This window comes from Stegastes partitus, unplaced genomic scaffold (assembly GCF_000690725.1).
Source record: "Stegastes partitus isolate 25-593 unplaced genomic scaffold, Stegastes_partitus-1.0.2 Scaffold72, whole genome shotgun sequence".
Lineage (NCBI taxonomy): Eukaryota > Metazoa > Chordata > Actinopteri > Pomacentridae > Stegastes > Stegastes partitus.
In genome coordinates, this window is record NW_007577803.1 from 651,613 (window position 1) to 676,908 (window position 25,296).

The 25,296-nt window shown below is 44.1% G+C and overlaps 3 protein-coding genes across 4 annotated transcripts in view; 1 reads left to right on the forward strand and 2 right to left on the reverse strand.

Moving 5' to 3' along the window:
- LOC103353460 (PQ-loop repeat-containing protein 1) overlaps positions 1-6,407 on the reverse strand; it is a 56,092-nt gene extending 49,685 nt beyond the window's left edge. Inside the window, exons 1-3 of one of the 2 annotated variants that reach the window (XM_008276451.1) lie at positions 6,346-6,407; positions 3,065-3,311; positions 2,465-2,598 (exon numbers count right to left, since the gene is read on the reverse strand). In XM_008276451.1, the coding sequence (XP_008274673.1) occupies positions 2,465-2,598; positions 3,065-3,273 (343 nt within the window). In that variant the 5' untranslated portion in view covers positions 3,274-3,311; positions 6,346-6,407. The other variant, XM_008276452.1, reaches the window with a different exon arrangement.
- A 273-nt stretch (positions 6,408-6,680) lies between these two features.
- hsbp1b (heat shock factor binding protein 1b) lies at positions 6,681-9,190 on the forward strand. The gene is made up of 4 exons (XM_008276455.1): positions 6,681-6,876; positions 8,106-8,172; positions 8,352-8,478; positions 8,634-9,190. Exons 1-3 carry the CDS (start codon positions 6,832-6,834, stop codon positions 8,471-8,473), a joined length of 234 nt encoding a protein of 77 aa, XP_008274677.1. The 5' UTR covers positions 6,681-6,831; the 3' UTR covers positions 8,474-8,478; positions 8,634-9,190.
- A 243-nt stretch (positions 9,191-9,433) lies between these two features.
- Positions 9,434-25,296, reverse strand: part of LOC103353462 (DNA topoisomerase I, mitochondrial) — a 38,137-nt gene continuing 22,274 nt past the window's right edge. Inside the window, exons 12-20 of the mRNA XM_008276454.1 lie at positions 24,671-24,815; positions 22,078-22,221; positions 21,648-21,833; positions 18,397-18,465; positions 13,751-13,865; positions 12,936-13,063; positions 12,667-12,767; positions 11,974-12,123; positions 9,434-9,808 (exon numbers count right to left, since the gene is read on the reverse strand). Coding sequence (XP_008274676.1) covers positions 9,706-9,808; positions 11,974-12,123; positions 12,667-12,767; positions 12,936-13,063; positions 13,751-13,865; positions 18,397-18,465; positions 21,648-21,833; positions 22,078-22,221; positions 24,671-24,815 — 1,141 coding nt within the window. The 3' untranslated portion in view covers positions 9,434-9,705. The remainder of the gene's footprint in view (positions 9,809-11,973; positions 12,124-12,666; positions 12,768-12,935; positions 13,064-13,750; positions 13,866-18,396; positions 18,466-21,647; positions 21,834-22,077; positions 22,222-24,670; positions 24,816-25,296) is intronic.

Consider the following 25,296-nt stretch of genomic DNA (forward strand, 5'->3'; position numbering starts at 1 on the left):
ACGCAGCATGAGCAGAAACAATAGTAAACAAGCATGAAAACAGAGCAGCAGGTTAGCGAGAGAGAGAGGACAATTAAACTCAAACAATCGTTCTCATATTCAGCTAACGTCTGTGCATTTGGGGAAACCGCGACAACGCATAGCCGGCTGTGTTCTGCAGAAAAAGCTCTGTGGTCGGAGCGCACATGAATCAAAGCAGCCTGCCAGACTTCATAATTATATTAAACACCTTCAGGCGATGGAGAACTCTGCAGAGGAATATCGCTAAAATTTCCAAGACGTATAACGCGCATAGAAAGAGATGCCTGCTCAAAAAGAAAAGCAGAACAGGTGGAGGCCGGCCAGGTTCAGCACCATCAGCAACAACAGCATGTGACAGGTACAAATCAGCAGCAAGCAGCAGCCGCACAGATAAGTGAAAGGCCATTCTCCATTCTGCCTCCTTAGTCGGCTTTGCTCATGTGACGCTTTAGGATGTGGAAAATTAGGTTAGCGAGTGGAGGACAGGTGTTGGCATAGGAGCAAATGGACCAGAGATGACCTCAATATGGACTCTGGCAGTCTCAGATGTCAGGGCAGAAGTTAAGGGAAGGAAGAGGAGGAGGAGGAAGAGGAGGTGGAGGAGGTGGGAGCAGATGAAACTGTAACAGAAGGACCAACAGAAGGAAGATAGAGGACTGAAGAACAGTGGAGGAAGGTGGGAAAAGAAAAAAAAAAGAAGTGAGGTGAAAGAAGAGAAAAATAAAGAGCAGAGAGGAGTCGCTGAGGAACGACAGGAAATTTAAGACGCATGAAAATAGCTGCACATGAAGGAACCGTGCCAACGAAGCGGCTACTTTACATAGCCGCGACCCTGATCTGTTGGAAACGCTTAGCGGTGGAGGGATGGAGGGAGGAGCAGAGCGCTGGGACGAAGGCCTGTTCTGATCTATTCTTATCCTGACCCCGCCAACCCCCTCCTCGTCGTCGTACCCTTCGGCGAAACCGGACCTCAGGCGTGCCCTTCAGAGAGGGGGGCTCGCTGTGAGGAGGGCGGTCACGCTGGCCGACGTCATCAAGAAGCAACTTGTGCACGAAGCTCTCTCCTCTGGTTAACATAAAGCGAACACTCGAGCGGTTCGCACGCAGACTCATCGTCCACAGAATCCACCCTCAGACAAACCGCCACTACTCGTCCTGAACTACTTTACTCACCACAAAAGATGTTTAGCGTGGGCCGTAATAACATAAGAAAAGGAGAGTGGATGATGAGTAATACATCAGCTCTTTGCAGAGACAAGACAGATAAAGACGATCATCACTCTCGTGTCCAAATACACGCAATCTGCAGTTCCTCCATCAGAACCCATTTAGAAAGATTTGCCGCTGACAGCAAAACAAATAGACACACGTTCTGGTTTGCACTGCCAAGACATATCCTCCCTCCTTTACATCCATCAGCACAGAATCAAACATAAGTTATGTCTTTAATAATGTATTGTGCTCGACATGATCAGAGCATTACAAGATCCCATCATTCAATTTCACTCCGTAGGCTGCCATCCAACGGAAAAAAAACTCGACTTAGATTGAATTTCTGTCAGCCCATTTGCAAAAGCAATCAACTCGAGCATCTGTAAAAAATACAATTACCCATAAAAGACAGCACTCCATAAAGAGTGACCCTGAACATAATCCTGGATGGGTTTCCTTGCTTGGTTCACGAGGTGCACACAAACACACACAATGCACGGCGGATGCTGGAGTCTGAGCTCCATCATCCCCTCTCACCCTGCAGCCTCCACCTCCTCTTCACACACGCTCTCAAAGACGTACGTATCCATCACCTTGGAGGACGTTACGCCGATGTTCATTCATTTCCTGGAGACTTGCCCCAAACTGCAGCTTCTCTAACCTTCACCTTAAAGCGAGTATTTACCCTCAGGATTTATGTTCTGGGGATGTGGTTTTTGTCACCAACATGATGTGTAACACAACCACACACACACACACACAAAGTCAGGCTCAGAATAGACTAATCTCATGTGTGGCAGCTAATCTATCCACAGGACGCTTCTGCTTCGCTTCGCACTTTCTTACACACTTCTACCTGCGATGCTGCTCTTTCCATAACGCTGCTCTGTTAATAGCACACAGCAGCACGTGGTTTAATGTGTAGAAACAAGAAGCTGAAAGCAATTGTGCTGTGAAAAATACAGGAAATGAAGATTAGAAAAGAAGTGGCCGTCACAGCTCAGGTGTATGGACTCAGCACTTCTGTCATGGAAGCTTTTCCAATGGCTCCCTCTTTTGGCAAGAAGCACGAGTTGAAGCATGCGGCGCCTAAACTGCTGCTATGCTGTCACTCGATGCCCTAAAATGATTTGCAGTGTGTAAAACTAACGGCCGTCCCATTGTGTCGCGGTGGCAGCTGTGAGAGCGCGTTTATTTACGACCGCAGGGGACTCGGCGCGACGTCGGTTACCTGAGAGCCGATGCTGCCTGGTGCTGACGCGGTTGGTGTTCTGGACGGTGCAGCAGAGGTGGAGCATGGCGAACATGGTGAGGATCATCACCACACTCTGGAGCAGCAGGGTCATCTCAAACTGCTTCCCGATCCTGGGAGAGCAAAACGAGAGAGACACAGATCTACACCGTGATCTGAAAATAACTGTAAATGCAGATGTTTACCGTGTCTTTTACAATAAACGTTTGAATAATAACAACAAGTAAATGCATGTAAACACTGCAGTTAACACACCGGACTGTTCTGCTCAGCTATGTGGCTGTAAGCAGAGGATAAGCCACAGACAGGCCTTATAAATAATAGAACGCTCCAGCCAGATTCTATTAAAAATGTAAAAAATCACCACTCCAGTCCCTCCAATTAACAACAATGACTTGTCATGTGTAAAAGAAATGTGCAGTAGAAAGTTACTCTGTGATTTCATTCCTATTCAGCTCCTTTCTGACACCAGGAGTGACTCTTCTAAAGGCCTGTTTCCTTCCAAAGCGAGAAAAGAAGCGAACGTAAAGCAGACGGAAGTTAAAAAGACAAAGCGACTGCTTTCTCAGTCATCCTCACCAGAAGAATATGCGTAATATGTTGGCTACGAGCAGCACGAAGCACACTCTGGTGGAGAAGCCCTCGGTGTTGCTGCTTCTCTGGATCTCCTGGTACTGCGGCACGTAGGGCAGGGCTCCGCCGAACACCATGACGAAGGACGCCAGCCAGGACAGCAGCGTCCACGAGCCCTCCATGTCCTCCTCCTGCAGAACCACCTCTGCATCCATCACAGAGTCTCAGGGGCGTCCAGGAGGTCCAGCAGCACCTGGGAAGCCGACAGACACCAGGTCAGAGTAATCAGAGTAAAGGGAATTCAGGAGAGCTATCGCTAATGGGCGTCACGAGGCAGCCTGAGGTCACTGACTGGGTCTGAAACCAACACTGCCAAAGTGTCAGACGGCACTGAAACATATTAGGCTGATTACATTTAAATGCCTCAGTTATGTCTGCACCAGTTTGCTTTTTGCCAGGATTGAATTACTGCCCCCCTCATTCCACAATACCCTCTGCTTTCAGGAGAAAAAAAAATCTAATTACAGCAGATCAGCGACTCGGGCACAACGGCTCGAATGCAGAAACTTAAACAGACCATCAGGGATCATGAAATGTGTGTCAAACATTTGACCAATGTGCCTTTTTAAAGAAGACGCTTTGACGTCTCATTGTGGGAAAATCACAGGCGCAATAAACTTAATGATGTCTGTCATTTAGCTGCTTCTGCTTCAAGGTAACGTGGACGCAGTCACAAAGTCTCTGTTAAGACTGCAGCACTTTTCTACTACGACAAGTCAAAACGCCTGATTTATGTAAAACAGCTCCTGGTTATACGGTAAACATGGACTTTAGGTTCGAGCGTCCACAGCGTGAAATGTTAGCACCAACAACACAACAGACACATTTCAGGCTCTGACCAGTTGTTGTTCTGCATATTTACGCCTGTTTATCTATGAATGCAGACTTTTTCTGAAGCTGCTGTGCAGATAGTTTTTCTCTAAGTCGACATCTGCTGAAGTTCTCGTGTTAAGCTCCAGTGTGTTTCCCTTTTCCTGCTTTTTGCTAAACCTACCAAACCTTATCAATCAGGAAACAGAAGTTAATATACAGACTAATGCACTAGGTATAGTTTTTTCATTGAGTCAAATGTGACTCATTTTCTATTATATTTATTGTCTTCTTTTTTTGTTAACTTTCCCAAACTTAATGCATATTCATTGCATCTTAAATAATAATAAAAGTGCAAGTAATTCCTGATTGTAGCCCAAATGCAGACACATGAGACAAGCTACAGTCACAGGGAGACGTGATCACACTTGAGGTGCAGCGAAGAAAGCTGTTTAGAGAGGAAACTACATGCATACTGTGATGTTCAAACACTGATTCTGAGCAGCTGCATGTCAAGAGAATTAATAACCACCTGCTATACTAATATTATTCATGAACATATACCGCAAAGCTCTGCCTGAAAATTTAATTTGGACTTTTTATTACAGTCAGTCATATTGCAATCAGACTGTTCGAGACCCGCAGGCGGAGAATAAGCAGAGCTGGTATTTTATTAACAGTTGACTGAATATTCATGTAATTTAATTAGCAAATTATTACACTGTCGAAATATTTTGACTGTGCAGGACGGACAAGAGTAACAGCTTTCATTCAGAAACCAGGGGGGAAATGTGCAAATTACTTTTCATTATTCAAATACACACAAGCAGTCAAAGTAGTCGTGCAAAGTTGAAGCAGCATTTTATGAATCAGCAGGATGGGCGATGACAAGTGGGGAATTGAAGTCAAAGATCTGGAAATGTACCACAGCGAGAGAGGACGTGGAGAGCTGGGAAAGGTTAAACAGTCAACAGCCAGTGAAGGCAGACATGACAGGCGGGTATTGGGGGCATTGCTGAGGTGACCCGGAGGGGGGGGGAGGTGTCGGTATTAGCTGCCACAGCATGGAGATAACAAGTCAAAACGCAAGGCTGCTTCTCCGCCTACCAACTGACTTCTGTGGAGCTGCAGCAGGTTCTTCAGTCTGAATGCTCACAGTCAGACACATACAGGCTGTCCTGTCTGCATCACTGCCATGTACCTCATTACTTTTCCTTTCAGGCACTTAAAGTAGTCGTGCTTTGTGCCAAACCTTCATTCCAGTTCACAGGAAACGGCCTGTTGACTCTCTGATTTATGTAAGAACCAGTATGTTGCTGGGTACACAAAACCACAGCCGGCACGTTCTGAGCAAACAATGAGACGCACAGGAAGTTTGTGAAAGCGTGATTCTTGAGGATTTGTTTAACTCTTCCTCCTGTGTTGTGATGTAACGCAGCGCAAGGACGATTTTCACTGTCAAATCTGAAAAAACAACCAAACAGGAGGCCGGCTTAAAAATGCACTGAACTGTTTCCATAATGGTAACTGGTGTCAGCTGACAAACCACTCAGCGGGGCTTAGAGAGCCAGTCAACACTGGAGGAACACTTTAAGAGGTATTAGTCATGCATGTTTGCTGATATTATTCTTATTCTTTTTTTAAACAGCATAAGATGCAAGACAAATGTAGTCTGATTACACACTAGATCTGTTATTTAAACTTATTTGTGAGCACATGAAGTGATCTGTACCTCCACTTTATGTCTCCATGTCATGCCAACCATTCAAAGGCAGGAATACCAAATGAGTAAATGTAAACCTGCCGCAGCCTTTGAACACACTCCATAAAATAAAAAGCTTTTACAGGTTTGTGAAAGTTAAATATTATTCAGGTATTTAACAATCTCTCTCCCTCATGGTGGAGGTAAACCATCAATCTCACCGTGGTTTCCTGAACGTGTTGGGCCACCTCTAACAGAACAGGCTGTTATGTAAGCCACACATAGCTCCATGGGGTTGGGCCAACATGCCTCAACTTCAAGACATCAGTTCTGGGCTACTGGGCTACCGGGCTAGCCTCCCAGCAGCGACAGAACCAGCACACAGAGACACTGTCACAGCGCCTGGTCAGGCTGGAATAAAAGCTTTCACGTAGTAAAGTCGAAATAAGCGCTCCTGAGGTGAATATTTCCCTAAAATCACCTGAGAAAGTCCGCATGTTTTATGTAAGCGTGATATGAGATGTAAAAGCACGCTCCCTGCGCGCACATTGCTGCTCGCTGCTCATCACGATTTTGTGGCAGAATTCAACATTTCACATTTTGCAAACATTTTTAGTTGTAAACTTCCTGCTCTACTCACCACTACACTTCATTCACTTTCCTTACAAATGCGTAAAACAAAACAAAACAAAACACACACAAGCCGCACACTCACGAATGTCTTCCAAACACTCTCGGGGTTCCCTGGCAGCAGCTCCAACTTTCAAATCCCAACTCGGAGGAGGAGGAGGCGGAGGAGAGGCGTGTGCGCGCATACGGGCACGTATACGCGAGCACGCACACATACACCTTTCCCGTCTTTTTTATTTTTTTTAACAAACTTATCAAACTCCAGGTTAAACATAACAGTCGAAACGCTTTATTGGGATGCAGAAAATGATCAGATGTGCCAGGAACTGTCTCTAAGGGCTCAGAAAAAAAACACGCTTCCCATTTAAAACTCAATGTCCCACATTTCCTAGCGCCAGAGACGCAACTCTCGCGAGACTTCCCCTGTGTTGTGGTACAGCTGACTGTGCGTTGAGGTGGTGCAAGTGACTGTTTATCTCGAGCAGTTTGAGACTCCGTAGCAAAACACTCGCTTGAATCGCTCTTCGAGTTTCCGCCCTGTTTAGCCACAGATAGTCATTTACGCTACAACATGGCCGAGACGGACCCCAAGTCGGTGCAGGACCTGACCAATGTGGTGAGTCGTGATCGCGATGCAAGCTAACGCTAGCTACAGTAGCTTAGCGGTAGCTAGCAGCGGCAGTGCTAACGATGGGAAGCGATCGTTAGCTGGTTGGCTAGCAAAGTTTAACCAGCGCGTCTGTACCGTTTCGTGCTACTTGTTTGATCTTTAGCACAATAAATACACGGAAGACGTGAGTTCGAGCTGTTTTAATGAAGCCAAGGTGCTCTGACTGTTGTTACGCTTCGTCACGTTATGTAATGGGTCAGTCGGTAACGTAAATGACATCACCAAATCACAGCCGAGCTAACCGCAGCGCGTACACCGCGAGAAATGTCATTTCTGTACCAACGCTGGCACTTCTAGCAGTTGTTCCACTCTCCAGCCTAGTAAATAATGTGCAGTATCACGTACTAAAATGACATAATTCACTGTAAAAACTGTGTTCATTAATAATTCAGGATGTCTTAGGTAATGTTTCAGAGGGTTGTCATGGAGATAAGCGTCGAGCTTCAGCCGCCTTCTCAAAACTAAGAACAACTAATAACCCTCTGCTGGCTTTAATATTAAACATGTTTGTCATGTATTTACAGAAATTGTCGAGCAAAGTTTGTTTTAACAACCGTCCCAAGCGCTCAGTTTTAGGTTCTTTATTGTGTTTTATTCTTATGTTATCATGTTCCCTCCTGACATGAGGGAACATTTGGTGGAAGCTGCTGTTAAGGAAGCCACTGCATTAGGGCACATTTTTCCACCAGTTCTTAGCACCCAAGTAAAAGATGTTAATTTAAGCCATTGACTGGTGTCTTGGGAGTTTAGACAGCAGTCTGTCATAGAGCTGCACCGTGTGAAGGGATGCACAGGTGCAGAATTAAATTCATTTACCGCTGATGTCATTGTTAAACAGAAAAGCTTGTTGCAGTGAATCAGAGTCATCTTCTGCAGCTTCCAAGCTTTTATGTCGTTGGCAAGGAAACAAGCCGATTACCATTGTTCTGGCTTTTTAAAACTCATTCATAGACCTGAGGCTTCAGAGTGATGCGGTTTCTCAGTGCCAGAAGTATTTTTAACATTGAATAATCTACTGGTGGGGTTATGACTTACATGTACAGCTCCAGAAAGTCAAACTGATAAATGTGATGATGTAAGGCTTCTATTTGCAGTGAACCAGCTTTCATCAGTTGATCTATTCTTCTCTGACTTCACCAACACTTACAGTAGTTCTACTTTGTTTTTATTCCCAGGTCCAGACACTGCTGCAGCAGATGCAGGACAAATTCCAGACCATGTCAGACCAGATCATCGGGAGAAATATCCTGACTATCAGATAAACTGCCACCAATTCATTTTTTAAATTGCATTAAAGTGAATAATTCTAGTTAAGCTTTAATCTAATGACATAATAAATTGATGCCTCGTGAGTAGCTTCTTGCATCCCCCTTCCTTTATAATCAAATCATTTAAATGCCGTGCCTTAACTCCTTCTCCACTCGATGAGATGAGCACACGTATCGATGACCTGGAGAAAAACATTGCTGACCTGATGACCCAGGCTGGTGTTGAAGAGATTGAAGCAACACCAGAGAAAGCTAAAGAGGGTCAAGGATCATAATGAAGGTAAGACACAAGTGTTGGGACCATTTCTCCCTCCAGAGTTTCATGTTGGCATCAATTTCTAGCAAAATGCATTTTAAATATTTATGAATTTGGCTTCAGTCTCTGCTTCAGCTCACTGAAATGTGGATTTTTATTTTTTTTTGTCTGTCCTACAGGTTCCCAGATCTAACGAGGCGCGAAGTCGGTCCTATGTTCAGGAGCAGCAGACTTTTCCAATCTGAAATTTACTTCTATTGATTTGGTGTGTCGTTGTGTGAAATGCTTTTTTATATATTGAATATTGTGAAACGGTTACAGTTATGTAATGACTTGAAAAGTTGAACGTTATTTGTAAGTTAGAATAGTGTGATATGCCCTTCAGAACTTAACACGTGCAGGAATGCAGATTATGGATTTGGCGCACAAACCTAGAGGCTGTTTCACCTGAAATCCCTCGAGGCGATGGCTGACGGGGAAGATTCGCCCCAGCCTGTACCGAGACGTACAACCTGCAGGCCAACAGGCCGGTACAACCTCCATCCACAGCCAAGATCTGAAGCTCGCAGTGTTTGACAAACAGCACTGTTACTACAAAGGTGTGGGACGCATTCCAATTCCGATACTCTTCTACTCGAGCTATTTAATACACTGCTGTTTGTCATGTATGACATAATAAATATTTGGCCAGGTGCTGAGTGAATTTTTAAAAATACAACCAACTCTGAGGTGCTCACAGTGTTTTTCTGTATTTATTTTTTCAAGCCAGAATTGTATTTTATGATGAAAACTATCTAGAACGTCTCCGTGTTGCATGGTTTTTGGTCTGCCTTGTTTATAATGTTCTGAATTCACATTTTAGAATCATACTTTTAAACTGAATTGGGCATTCATCTTCTATAACTTCTGTGTGGAATCAGGCCTTTACACCACAATGTGCTCAGAAGTGGTGTTTTGACAAACTGTGACCACGTCTCTGTCGCTTCACTGCAAAACCTTTATTCAAATTAATGCAAACAAAAGCAACCAACAGCAATCTTCAAAATAAAGTGCCAAACGCACCAAACGAATGAACAGAAGTAAACAAAACAACACTAGGGCAGAGCTTGATGGTGTCACACAACCTCATGAACATCAGTAGTCCATGAACATACAATAAATGCAATATTAAAGTACTGTATGTAATATGGAGTCAATGGTTTCCTTAATTGCATCGTGGTGTCGGCTTATGAGAGTCTTGGGAGTTTAAAGTCAGAACTCAAAGTCTGCCTCCGTCATGTCGATGGCCCAGGCGAACTTATCCCGTTGGGTTTTGTTGTAGATTTTCTCTACAGGTACCTCCACGTTCTTACACCTGAACAAACGGGGGGCAAATCATAAATTCAACCCATCAGTTCACCTTCAAATCAGAATTAAAAAAATACTTTCACACATAAACGAGCCCAGAGATGTACAGATGGAGAACATGTAGAAAACAAAGCTACAGTCACTTCTGTGTTCTGTATCAGTGTTTCCTCTACGTTCATTTAGCAGCGGCAGCCCACCATTCATAAATCCCAGCCGCCGCTCCGTCATATTTCCGCCTTTTCTTTAGTTGGAGAACAGGGCAGCGACTTACTGGAGGAAAGGTGGACTTATGAGCTTAAGGTCACTCAGAATAGATTTTACAAGTTAAACAAACATTCGGTATCTTAAGTGCCAACTCAGTGTCGCTAACGTGAGTAAACTAACTGATAGCTGCTCCTGTGCCACAACTATGAAGAAACTCTTTTGGCCAACCGGCCTCTCAGACCATCTTCTGACATTAATACTCATACAGTACGACACATGGAGCTGTGAAGCTGTTCATCCTGGGCGAACTGTTCCTGCCTGTAGAAACCAAAAATGTCATCAGATCTGGTGTTTTGTCTTCATTTGTCTTCCAACAAGGCTCTAAAAATGGCCCAAAAAAGCCAGTTTTAAAAACCAGACATCCTCTGTTCCAGTCCCTCATTTTAAAAGTCTGACAGATGAAGCACTCAGAAGTGTTTTCTGATCATTTCTGAGGTGTTGGACCATGTTTATGTCGTCACCATGAACATCAGCACGATGGCAGTTTAAGAACACATTTTTGAAATGTTCACATTTCATGAATTTTGCCCATTTCATGCCCCTCATGTGGGCAGTTCATCATCATTCTCATATTTCTACCATGTGTTCTTATAGATCTGAAGATGATCTGACCCACATGTGGTTCTGTTGCTGAGCCTCCTTTAGGACCTGTGATTGTTTTTACGTGTATATCTGGTGTTTACTGAAGATGGTAACAGCCGCAGATACAGTCGGACAAACTACTGCAAGATACAGAAGGTTCATAATAAAAACACTGAGTTTCTGTAGTGTGAACATTAGAATAGTTTTCTAGGAAAGCTTTTGCAGAAATGAGAAACAAGTGACTCAGACCTGTATTTAAACGTCTCTGTGTGAGCTCCACATGTGGACACACTGACAGTATGGTTAAATTTGACTTTAATATAGAACAAACCAAAGATTACCTTCATAAGGTAAATAGAGGAATACTGGACTTTTTCACAATGCTGTAATTTTCTGAGATGCAGTTTAATCAGAAATAAACACTGTACACAAATAAACATCCAAACGGCCGTCAGAGCCTGTTGGTGTGACTCTGCAGCGTGTAGCTGTACGACAAGCTGCAGCCGACATACGATGCATTGGGACACTTCTGCTGGTTCGCTATACAGGATGGTAGGATGGGGACTGGAAGGCTCAAAATATGCTGAAAACCAGTTTACATGTACGTGTAAACATCTGGCCCGGCATCCTAGTTATGTTTTAAACACTTAGAACAAAAATGTCCGATCAAACTATCATTGAATGCAAATCAAGTCTAATGACGTGGAAACATGCTGCTGTCCGTTCTGTTGTTCTACAAACGCCTGATTCCACTTGAAGCTCTCACAGAGCGATGACTCAGGCAGTGGGCGGCTCGTCTACACACTGATCTGATCAATTGAGCTGAACTTGCCTGAGCAGGTAAGTTACCGAAGTAATCTCCTCTGATTAAAGTATATCAGCTTCCCAGTGCTGGAGAGTGTTAGTTTAAGGTGGAGCAGGCAGTTCTAATCCAGTGCAGTTTCTGTAAAGTTTAGCAGATTTCTCCTTATGATCAGTGAGAAGTCTGTCCTGTGTATGCTGAATAAAGCCTGTTTGTGTACAGCCCTGGTTCTGAATGGGAATCGACATAGCTCGGTCTAATTCATACAACACTGTGTGCATTCACGCTCATACACAGAGGAAGAGGAGGAGCGGCAGGAAGAGGGACGGGAAATCTGGCACAACAAAGTAAAAAATAAAATCGCTAACTGGCGAAATATCAACAACCTTTCTGCAGAATGACGGCCTCCACCTTTAGGCCACATATTAGCTAAACATCCTACCTGCTGCTTTGTGATGCAGGCCCCAAGGAGAGGTTTAAGGGAGCCAGTAAGTACATGCACATATGTGTTGTTATTGACTCACCAGGCCACGCTGATCCGTGGGTCCAGGTAGTTGAGCTTCGAGGTGCCCAGAGCAATCTGCTTGTTCTCCTCTCTGTCCGTCGCCTGGACCTCCATCTTCAGCAGCTGCTCCTCACAGCGCTTCACTGCTGCCTTCTTCCGTTCCACCATCCTGATAAAAAAATAAAATAGATGTAACAGCAGGAAGCAGTCAGGGCTGGGAAACTATTTAGAAAAACAAGATTTACAATTTAGACGATGAGGCTTCATGTGAATTCTTTGCACCTTCAGTACAAGAAAAAAAAAAATCAGATTAATTTTTTTTGCAGCAAATGGCTTTGATCTTTAAAAAAAGTTTTTTTTGGCATCTCGTGAATAACCTTTAACGTAAAGCCCACAGAGACGCAGTAGCTCATGTGTGGATGTCTCATTGTGCTGCAAAAAAAACAAAGATCATCTCACAGACACCAGGAGGGCTCTTACCAAAACTCCTATGATTTCACCTTCCAGATCTTATCTTTCATGTAGCTCATTATTCACACTGCAGCTGTTCTACCTGTCATTAAAACCACCTAAACCAGCAGGATGTCTCTCCACTGGTGAGTGTGTGTAGCTAATGATTTAGTGTACAACAGGAACATTTAGGGATGAGATCACTAAGCAGCTCTTTAATTGCTTGAATGCTGTTTTTTTTGTGCACTATTGTAATACTTACGTCTGCAGCTTGGGGTCTGAGCTGCCTTTGTTCTTGGCCTCCTTCTTGGCTTGTTTCAGCTCCGTCTTAGCGAGGGCGAGCTGCTCCTTCCTGGTATCAATCTGAGTGGAGCCCATGAGTAAAATGTAAAATATCAGTGACTGGGCTGTGGGAGTTACAAGAATTCACTGGTGCTTCAGCTACGTCCTGGTCATCTGTAAATAAACTGACAGAAGGATGTTGTCTGATGCGATGTGATGAATCGCTGCCTCCAGTAAAGCTGCCCTTACCTTGGCCTGAAGGTTAGCCATAGATTGTTCAAAGGTCTTTGGCGGCGCCCGCTGGTGGTTGCAGAGAATAGCAACCGCTCGGTTCGCCCTGTTGTAGGACAGCAGCTTCTCTGCCACGTTGTCGGACTCTTCGGAGGGCGACAGAATAGCAATTTGTATTTAAACAAGAAAATCCATCTGGGAACACGTATCAAACCGAAATTATGCACAGAAATTTAGAAAGATAAGATCACGCTGGCATCCCTCGTGTTATTACTGCACACTTTCCATCTGCTCCACAAAATCTCAACCTTCAACACACACACACACACAATTACATTTTTCTATTTCATTTCATTTATTCAGATCCCTATTAGCTTCATCTATTCCTCCCGGGGTTCAGACAACACACACACTGCAGCCACATGTCAGCCTGCATATTGGCTCTCAGCGGCAATCCAGAAATGAGAAGAGTGTGACACTTCTATCTCTGAATGAGAAATGGTGGCAGAGGCAGCCAATGGGACGCTGATAAGAGAGCGGCAGAGATGCACAGTGCTGGGTACAGTGATAATGTACTCCTGCCACAACTGAAAAAGCTGAGTGATGTCAGTGGATCCTGAACCAAGCAAACTAAAAAAAAATAAAAAAATCTCAAGTGTGGCAGTTTTATCGTCAGACGTCATGAACCAACCAGTCAGCTGACGACACAAGAGTCACGCTGATAATAAGCTTCAGTATTAAAGCTGCTGCTGCACATGCAGCCACTGAGGAATATGAGCCAGAGTTTATAAAATCCTGCGTTTTGGACTTGGTGTAGTGAATGTGTGAGTTACTGGTTGTGAGCTCCTTGAGCTGCTGCTGCAGGGTGATGGAGGCGTTATACGTCCTGAACACCTTCGCAGTCAGACCGGCCATCAGAGAACTCAGATGTTTGTTCAGGACGTTGGTCTGCAAGAAAAACGAGCAGCACAGGGACAAAGAGAACATCACAAAATCATTCGTCCAACTCAATCACTACATGCTCTTGACCACTGGGTGGCACTGTGGCATTATGACGCCGCAGTATTTAAAGCATCCATAATATAACATAACAAATAAAACACATAAAATACTGTCTCTGCCTTCATTATCATCAGCATCCATTAGAGCAGGGAGATTAAAACAGATCACAGCACTGTTTCCCCTCTGACATTTCTTTAGGTATTACAGCAAGTTAAAGTTGTCATAGCCACTGGTTTGGCAGCCATTAGGTCCTGTGAAACGACAGCGGTTTGGACAGAACCACACAGTGACGAAACACGGTTAACAGCGCACGGGTGCACACCGGTGTGACAGCAAAACAAACACATGCTCACTGCACACAGACTGATATGAGCTGCAAACATGTGGACTTGGAAAGGCAACACATTGGTTTTTAAATGTACCTGAACGCATACAGACGGGCTGGCTGAAGAGCTCCGAGCTCTAACAAAGGAAGAAATGATTCTGATGAGCAGCACAGTAATGATGTGGCTGGTTTAATCAGACCGGGGTCGGGACCCGGCTGTCTGAGGCCGCAGACCCGTATCAATATTTGTGTGTCACTGCAGGAGCCTATTAGAAACAGAACGATGCCGTGTTTTCATCCATACATACGTGCGTGTGAATGCATGTGCTGGAGAGCAGGTAGGCAGACGCAGGTATACGCATTTGCACTTACACGCTGTGCCTCCGTGCATGCCTTGCTAATGAGCTTCCTAACTCTGCCCCTGCAATGCTAATGAAGGAGTCTGAGGGGCAAGTAGGATAGCTCTCACACGCCCCCCGACTCCCCCGGCACCCCTGTGTTGTGTGTGCACAGTCTGGTGTGTGTTTGTGTATGTCATCCATGTCATCTCCTAAGGCATTACTTCAACGTGCCATTACTGCAGTTCTAATTTCCTTTCTATAATACAGGATGCAGCATACTGGACTTTCTCATTAACATCCTGCTAGCCAATTTGTGGTGATGGCAGCTAACGCCAGGGACAAATATTGACTGTTGCCATTCTAAAGTAGCTATGATCATCTGCTTTTCATTTTCTTTTTTTGCCACTTCCAGTTTGTGTGTGTGTCTCTCTTCAGTGTAACAAAGACAAAGGACGCAACAGAGAGGAGGGAAAACAAGTAAACATGCCAAATAAAGCAGCTCATAGGGATTATGCTACACTGCAGTCGACTCAGATGTAGTTAATGAAACAGAGTGGAGCTGCAGTTAATCTGGGTCTTCAGGTAGTGTGTGCACTGTGGTGTTAATGACACGGACTCCAGAGAGCAGCACTTGCATTTTCAGCTCAGACCTCAACGTGGTATCTGTGCCTGCTCAGAAAAACCACCATCCTCCCAGCGAAGCGTTTTGCAATCTTATATTGATGAGCAACATCTCTCTCTGAAACATTACTCGAGTACGACGAGATGTTCCAGTACCGAACTGCTCACAGTTACTTGAAAGCTGAAGCCATAACAGCTGCTCTGAGCACGCTACTGCATCATTTTTGCCAACTCAAAACCGCATTTCAGCGACGCATGTTGTCGCCAGAGGCAGGTTGGAGTAGGACAGAAAGGAGGGAACGAGCTCCTGAGCTGGATTTGAACATTATTTGGACATTATGCTTTAATGACAGGCTGTGTTGTAGCATCACTGCTCAGCCGTGTCTCCGTCCGAACAACCCGAGTCAGTTTGAAGAATTCATCTAAATCCCTTTCACAAATATGTCGCACACATTCGGTGTGTTTGCATCGTTTTGACTTTTTGTTTCACAAGCTAGTTTTCACTCTAAATGTGCATAATCTTTAAATTAATGTGCAAACCACGTGCATTTACATCCACTACAGTTACGCAAATATCAGGAGGTGGTTTATTAAGGGGCTGCAAGGTGGCGCAGCTGGTTGCCTCTCCGGGTTCTCCGGCTTCCTCCCACAGTCCAGAAACATGCTGAGGTTAATTGGTGATTGTAAATTGTCCGTAGGTGTGAATGTGAGTGTGCTTGGTTGTCTGTCTCTAACTGAGCCCTGTGATAGACTGGTTACCTGTCCAGGTGAACCTGCCTTCACCGTGAGTCAGCTGGGATAGACTCCAGACCCCATGACCCTGGTGAGGATTAACCACCACAGAGGAGGAGTGTGCAGTGAGATGTTGCTATTAAACCAAGTAGTAGCTGAATCTCAAATGGTGAAAAATGCAGGAAACATGCTGTAAATATGGCATTTATGATTACTCTTTGGATCCAATGTTTTTGTTGTGTAGTGTTTCGGTTCTGTTGGTCTCTCCACCAGAGAGCAGCTTCGGGGGATGTTTACTAAATGCATCACATCTGTCATGATTTATTAGCCCGTTTCCAGCTAAGTGTCAACATTTTCTTACAAAAAACATTTTGCTATTTCCACTTAGGGTTTTTTTTTTAAAGCAAACTTGAATATGTAAATAAAAGCAGGAGGATAGAAAGTCCGCTCCTGTAATTTTAAACGGCGTCAGCAGACTTCAACCAGCGAACAGGTTTTCTGAAACAAGCCTGAACGCCAAGTGCATGCTGTTATCTCAAATTGTACATTTCTGTGTCTCCCTCATCCCTCTGATGGCAGGCTTCTCACACAGCCTTCTAGTGTGGCCATTTGGAACACTTTTACCTTGAAACATGGCTGAACTCCAAATCATATTAGGTAGTTTGTTTCAAGGATACTGACGCTCTAACACCACTGAGCCTGCAGGACCCTGTTCTTAGAAGACTTGATTTGACAGACAAGTTTGAGTCTGTGTGAGCCCTTGTTGTAGCCTTTTGTTTAGGGAGTCTGTCATACACAAATAAAACTACTCACTCTGTTACCTCGTGTTCAAACAAGAGATCCGACTTGGAACGATTAACAACGGGCTCACCGGGCAGGCTCATCTGGGCCCAAATGTCAGAGGCTGTTTCAGGCTTTCAGCTCCTTTCCTTCTTCACGTTTTTCTCATTTAACGTTCAGTCTTTCTCCAGCTTCTGTCTCCATTAGGCCAGCTGACGATAGCAGCACGCGCCACATTTCCATTCATCTTCCCTTCCTCTCCTGCTCCTCATTTCGGCCTAACTGCAGCTGCCCGGCTGTCACTTCTCCTCTCCGCCGCCGTCCTCCCTTCCTTTCACCTCCCACCTTTATCCAGCCTTCGTCCACCTTCTCCCTCTTAACCACCCCTCGCCCTGGCCAGCTGTCAACTTTCCTACTGCTCCATCTACTTCTCCAGACCTCTCCTCCCTCCACTCTCTCCGTGTCCTGGCCTTTCTGGGTGTCAATCAGGCCTGCCCTCAGCAGCCATTACCATTCCACCTCCAACACACACTGACATTTCCTGACATACTGGAGGGCAGAGAGCAGCGGCACCGCACTCCCTCCTTCAATTGCTCAGTCTCTTCATCTCGCGCTCACATTCCTGTCCTGTGCTGCATCTTCCTCTTCCTGCCTGTCAATCTTAATATAAGATTCACGTGGCTGGCCCTCTAATCTTCCACGTGCCTTCTTATCGGCCACCTTTTTTCTCCCTCCACCTCAGCAGACTCATTCCACCAAGGTAGCCACTCATGTGCTGCATAAGTTTCCACCTACTGCCTCGCTCCACTTCAACATATAGCGAAACGAGGCTGCGTCTCTGCAATCAGAGCGCTTCACCCGAGGTCGCCACACCACGAGCAGCTGCCTCAGTAGTCTGGGGTTCACGTCAAAGAACTACATACTGAGTAATTCTGCCTGGTAGCCTGGGTTATTGTCTCAAAAAGACAAACGATGTGTGTTTTTAAAGACTGAGTGCAGCCTAAGAGCTACACATTCGACGCTGGTGGACTAACCGCATGTACAACTGCTGCAATTTGTGTGGCCTCGCCGCCTGCAGCTAGAGGAAGAGGTTGAGAGGACACCAGATTTTTATGTGTGGAAATTCATCCGCCCAGCATGTTCACTCTCAATTTTCACTACCGCAGTTTCATTTTTATCTGCCGGAGTCCATCCCCTCTCTCTTTTGAAACTCCTTTTCTGCTTTCAGTCGCCCCGCTTCCAATATTCTTCCCCTTCTTCTCACCTCCCGTTTCCTCACTTCGCCCTTTTCATCTCTCCACACCAACGGCTCATCCTCATTCAATCTCATCTCTTACCCTTTACAATTTAGTCCCTGCTTTTCCTTCACCGCAGCTTTCTGTGCCTAGAAAATATATTTTTTAAAAATGCAATTCTATTTCGCTTTCACCGTCTTTTTCTGCACTTTCCTCAAATATTACACACCTCAGGGGAGCACGTCACACTTTAAACACACAAAGTTAGCAATTATTAAAACTATATGTGATCAGTTTTCACCTGCAGATGAAGCCATTGTTCAACCAGCTGCTTTTGACACCAGAATGTGGTTTAGCAAGTGGCAATGATACACAAAAGTCAGAAAAAAAGAATATAAAATACTAAAGGAAGCAGGTGCACAGACAGCTGCTCAGATACTCACATTAAGGCGGTCAAACAGGTCGTCTCCAGGTTGCTTGTTCTCCATGAAAAGTCTAAGATTTTTAAAAACCTGAAAAGACATACAGACAAATCAGACTGAAGGGCTTTTACAGGCGTATGTCATAAAAACAAATTTAATAGCTTAATATGTTCCACTCAAACTTAATCATTCAAATTTGGAATCAAAATCGTGCGTCACACTGAGGAGGACCGGGACCATTTGAATCTCTTGGCTGCAAAACATTAAAAGTGAAACTAATAAACAGAAAAAGGTGTGAAGTGACAGCGGCTGGTTTACAACTCCGATACGAAACACATGTACAGTGCACGAATACATGCACGTTATAGTGCACTGAGTGTCGGAGCCTGACTCCATTTGTCCATCTTCGAGCAGAGCCAGGGGAGTAAAACAGGCACAATTACATCTGACATTTCCAGTGACACTGTGGGTTCCACAGACGCATCCGTTCCCCAAATAAACCAGTAAAATATGCAAGACACCAATTAATAGCAACAGATGTGTTGATTTAAAACCACACTGACATATCCACTGAGCTGATATGTGTGTCAATTCCACTCCCCTTGGAAATTAAACCGAATCTATAAAAAGTGCCGGTACTTTTGGGGATGAAAATGTAAATCAGTCTTAAAGTCTCAGCGCAGCAGAGACACCAAAGTGAGCTCACCTAATTGGTTTTTGTGATGTGTTTGGGTAAGTATGTGGGTGTTTGGAAGTCATCATTTAGAAATAAATGCTCTGCAGGTTGACCGTACCGAGCACAATATGCATCTGCATACGCCCTCACACACACCAGGCTGATGTGATGAAGTCATTCAGTCTTCTAACTTGTGTTAAATTGAGTAATAAGTGCAGCTGATGCTTGTTTTTGAACAATAAACAGACACACTGATGCACTGAACAGCCTGTTTTTTTTTACAGCATTCTTTGGTGGAGAAAGGCAAAGAAATGCAAAGCAGCGTTCGTATTCACTCTCTCCTATTCTGCACTGAGAACCACTAATGGAACTTATTTCCCAATAAATTGCATATGGGACGTACAGTGTTGCCGGTCCACAGCATGCCTTGCGAGGTTTTACCTTTAACCGTTTTTGCATGCATTCCCAGTAGCGGCCCGTGATCTCTGAAAGAAGAAATTGTGCAGAAACAGCAGAAACTGCATATGCAGTATATACTGCATAAGCCGGATACAGACCCCAAGAATAAGATTCAATGACTTCAACCATCTCCAGGGGTCCCAAATAGAAATTCTTTCCCTCCATTCTTGTTCCATTTTATTCCAAGTGACATTTACTAGCAATCTCACTGATTTGCCAGGGAATTGATGATGCAAAAATATGCAGGGACTAATTAATTCTAGCTAATGTGATGCTTTTGAATGCACTCATTTGAATAATTATATGTTCTGCCAAGAAACAAAACACTTTGGCTGTCAGGTGCTAACATTTGTTTTTCCATCTCTGGAATAGCAGATAGCATGGGCCGACACCAGAGGAGGGGTTGGAAATTTACATATGCATACATGCACACACACATAAATGTGACAGCTGTCTGACAGATTGCGGACAACTAAACAAGAGAGCAGGAAAAAAAAAAAGTTTCCAGGCGCATTTTCTTTTCTTCCACTGGCTAACCTGCTCATTACAGTCTGTGTCATCGTTTACTATTATCAGATAAAACACTTGGCCAGTCAGGCATTAATACAGCCTGTGTGGACACCTGACATTAAAAGGCCTTCCAACAAAAGGTTTGGCACAAAATTACATCACAATGCAGGACAACAAAGCCAATCTGAAAACAATACAACACTGATTAGTCCACATTACTTATATTCCATTAACCTTCAGTGATTTTGCTTTTGGTCAGTCACAGAAGTTTACGATATAAGAAACCAAAGGGGCAGAATGGCTTAATAAAAACATAGAAGGTGGCCGTGAACGTCCGCAACAAGCTATTAAGTTGTACCTTGAATCTGAAGCACAGGGGAAATTCTGAGTAAGCTTCAACAAGCTTCCTGTCATTATAGTCTTTATGCTGTGAAAATAACCCTTAAATGGCTCTGAAAGTCTACTTAACTTGTCACAAGGAGCACACGTGGCTCTGATTGACGTGATAAAGAAAGAAAAGAAAAGAAAGATATTTAGTGGGCAGGTTGGAGAAAAAGATGCTATTAAGATAATCATAGAAGACATAGTATATGATGTGAGCTTGAGCCATACGAAGAACTAGAATGAAGGCTTTCTCTGCCTCTGCTGCTGATTTTTACAATTTGTTGATCACAGTAATCTATTTAAATGATTGAGTTATGAAGCCTTGTCAGAGACCTTGGTCTGTTTAAGCCTTTTTCCATCAAAATCTCTTTATTCTACATGTCTTCTCATTAAAAAAAAAAAAAAAAAAAAAGTCACCCATATAAACATTTGCACAAAACAGAGTCTGAACAAACACAAACCTCTGCCCCGTGGCTCAACAGCGAAGCCATTAGTGACTCAACTGTGTCCAGCAGTCCTGTGGCCAAGAGATTCAGGGACTTTCAGGGCAGCTTCAGACTAAGCATCCTGTTGTCATGAGTGAAAACCCATCGAAAGCTGCAATTCAACTTAGAAAACGCTTGAAATAAAGATAAATGCCATTCCACCTCATGTGAGTCGAAACTGTGCCGTAATATTGGTAATTCTGTCTCATCAGACAAGATGAGATCAGGACCGTTATTGCTCCAGCAGACGACCAAGTGCTGTTTACAGAGCAGAAAGTTGACCAAACTATTCAAATCACAGTAGGATGCTCGGGCACACTGACCAGCTCTGGGTTTGTGGGTTTAAAACGTCCCTCCGTTAAGACGGATTCCAAGAGAGGCAGACTGGAGCAGCTGAACTATTCTAACAGACAAACAAATTAAACCGCTACAGCCGCAGGAATCCAATCTACGACCGAGTCCTCAGGACAATTCTCAGTTTCCTCCGTGCTGCAGGCTCCGTGCATATCGACATGCAAGCAAATGACCTTCTCTGCAGGGACTTCTGCCAAAACCCAAAGGGCAAAACCTACATTATCACAATGAAAACACTGGGTGTGTATCAGCAGGAAAACAACCAGTGTCTTCTGCTGATGTCCTCTACTGAGAAGGGACAGATTGTATTATCTCAAATATTGTATTCCCAAAATACAGATTTTAGGTCCAAACAATCCTCAAATTAACGGGGGAGAGGACGGATGTGTGTGTTCATTCTTTACCTTCCTGATGACGGGGACCTTGTTGTAATAACGGATGGAGTCTTTACCCAGGAAGTCGAACTCCACCACACACTCGTTGCCGTCGAGCTGCTCGTGCAGGGTGATGTGCTCGATGCGAAGCGAGCAGCAGCCCACCGTGTCCGCTGTCTCTCCCTCCTCTTTCTCATTACCAGCTCTCAGGGCCAGCTTTTTTTTTTTTAGGTCAAAAGATACAGAGATTACAGCCACAACCCACAAATACACGGCCAGCATTCTTATCGCCGTCCCGCCGCGTCACGGAGAAAAACATTTAGATGACCATTAGATGTGTACATATACCCACGTAAAGGACTGCACAGTAGTCGTCTATTTGACATAACATAAAGGCGCACATAGGTCCTGGTACTACAGTAGTGTACAACTGGTGCTGTGCAATGACATGAAGCCAGACCTTGTCTATGAAGTACAGGGCCACGGCTCTCTGGCGTGTCACCATCTCTTTGGACTTCAGATCGCGGAGGTACTGGTTGCGGATGTCGTCCACACACGTCTTGAGCTTCCGAGCGACCTCGTACTTCTCCCAGTCCTTCTCTCCCTGCATTCAGAGGATGGTGGGAAGGAAAGGGAGGAGGAAGCAGACAAAAAGAGAAGATTGGCAAGGAAGGGAACAAGTGAGGAAACGGAAGTGATTGAGATAAAGATACGGAGACAGAGGAAAGAGGAGAAAAGTCAACATGAAGCAAAGAACTAAAGTGAAAACACGAAAACAGAAAGTCATTTGAAAAGCCTCAAATCAAAACATTCAATATGGTAATCATGACATGAACGCAGGGTGCTATAGAATAACACTGAGACGCACAACTTCAGTGATAAATTCCCTTCGTGTGCCACTTTCTGCTGGTTGTATATTGGAACCAAGACACAATTAAACCGGCCATCAGTCAACACGCATGCATATTGTCATGGAGACTAACAGTGGAATAACTTAACCTTTCCAAATGAAAGATGGAAAGAAGGAAGAGCGAGCAGACAGAGGAGAGAAATGAGAGCGGGAGGAAAAGAATAACAAAACGCTGCACAAGTTTATTTGCAATTTAATTGCAATGCAGTCACAAGTTATCAGAGTGTCTTAAAGGATAATGTCAGTTTGGCTGCCCACCGGCTGAAGCTCTGCAGAAGAACAATGAACCAAAACATCAAAAGGACTTGGTTCAGAGGGCAGACGTTAACCTGAGATGCTGTGGAATTTTGTTTAAAGACATTTACATTCACTTGCATTTAAAATCAACGTAACTTGCTGCAAACGTGTTAATGTCTCGTGATTGCTTTTGTAATTCCAAATCTAGTTTTCGCTGAATTCCCATCATATAAATAGTTTTGGTAAATCAGCTTTGTGTGTGATAAGCAAGAGGCAGGCTGGCAATTAATATTTGGAAACTCAACAACATCAAGCTGACCTCAAAGAACCAGGACTGAAGAAGGAAAGCTTATCGGACGCTTTGAAGTGCCTTAAAAGTCAAACACCACCTTCAGTCCCGTTGGAGATTTGGGGATGCTGTTTGTTATGCAAGCTAATAAAACCATGAAGTGATGGACTCAGCTTGAACGAGGCACAACCAGAAGACATCGCGTAAGTTCACTTCTTTGAACCTCACAGAATTTTTTCAAACTTAAGCTGCAGTAGACTGAAATTATTTGATATGTGGAAACTATCTGATTTGTTGTAGCTCCCTCTGGAGTTAGAAAAGACTTTATCCACAAACAGCAAACCACAAGACATGTGAGCAGATGTAAAACCGGCAGAGCTCCACTTTCCATCCTCGCTTAAAAGTTTCACTGTAAACAAGCCCAGGTGGGGAAATGTTAGCAAGTGAAAAAGGAAACAACTGTCGAGAAAACATCACTGAAAGACAACCAAAACAAACCACATTTGATCTGATTAAGTTGTTGCAATGAGGACTCTGTTCAGAGGTTTTAACTGATAGCACACTAATTATTATGTAGTTCTCACTCATACTGAATACATCATTCAAACATTCAAAGGCTCAAATAAAATCCACAAAGCTGGTAGGAAAATGTTTTATAGGCTGACGAAACCGAGGCTGAATTGTTTTGGAAGAGCACACAGCGCTGGGAAATGTGCAAAAAGGGCACCGCATATCAATATGAAAACAGTGCAGCAGTGATGAACGAGGAAGTGTCAGCGCTGCCTCCGGGTCTGTTCACTTCACCACCATCAAGGAGAAAATGAACTGCCCGAGTTATCAGGGCATCTTAAAGGATCGCGTCAGGGTGAAGACTCATAGAAGCTGATGCAGAGGAACGGCGTCCCCGTTGTGTCACAGCAAAGGTGGCAGGGACAGAGCCCAGACCTTCATCCATTAGAGATGCTGTGGAAGGACCTCAAGAGAGCAGACGTCAGACGTTCCAGTGAAACGGCTGAGCTGGAGCAGTTCTACAAAAGTTTAGCAAACTTTTTGCGATCACTGCTGTCAAGGGAGTTCTGAACAGCAAATAAATCCAAGGGTTCACTTATTGTGGCCAACGCTACAGTGAATGTTTAATATGTTTGTCCAATAAAGACAGGAACCATTTTAGTTGTTTGTGTCTCATTAGTTTCATCATATCTGACTTGCAAACATCGCTAACTACTTTCCAAAGACGATATTAAGGTTTGATTAAAAGATTTCGTTTTAACCTTTCAAGCAGTGACTGGTGTCTATGAAAAAAATAAAAAGCTGAAGCTGCTATGGCAACTTGTCTGGTGGAGCATTCAGGTATTTGTTGGAAGGCTGGATAAATTTAGCAAATGGAAAACCAAATAAAAGCCTACAATGTTGGCTCGAAATCTCATCAAACACAGAATAAGCCTGTCTGTCCTAGAATTAAAAGAGGAAACAAATAGTTTTTGTGTCTGGGAGAACTGCTTAAATAAAAGGAAAATAATTATTCACACCTAAGCCGGTTGCAGCCTTTGACAAACAGAAGTGCTTGAGCCAACAGCAGCATGTGCATTTTCTCCCCGTTTACAGCAGACTGATTACCTTGAGTTTGGAGTTGGCATTGAGCATGATGTATTTAATGGAGCCCTGGATGTTTTCTGTCCAGCTGGCCAGCCATGTCACAGAGTTGTCGTGTCGAACTTCCTTCCAGCGGTGACCAGCAGGCGGCACCGGCAGACGGGATTCTCTGCCAGAGCAAGAGAAAGAGCCAAGTATTAATATAAGCAGCCACGGCACATGTACATGCACAGCACACGCTAGAGCTTCCATAAAATAAATGACACAATCACCATGAGTGTATCCTTCGTCTGCGTGAGGGGAGAATGCTTTTTATGCCAGAATTACAAGCAACTATGAGTGAACAAGCAATACATTCTGAGTAATATGCTGCCTTAACATAACAAATATCATTAGTTATCAAAAGAAAGGAAATAAATTCAGTAAAAACTAAAATGCTAGTAACTTGCATAGCAGTGTATTATCAATGACCGTGCATCTGTTCATATAGATACGCTTTTTTGAATACTACGAAACATATTAATACAGTCGTGACTTGATAATCCGACACCAAATGTAAAACCTTCTTTGTCGGATAGTAAGGCTGTCGGATTGTCAAGACGGAGGTCGAGATACTTCCGGCCACTTCCACCCCGGGGCAGCGCTCTGAC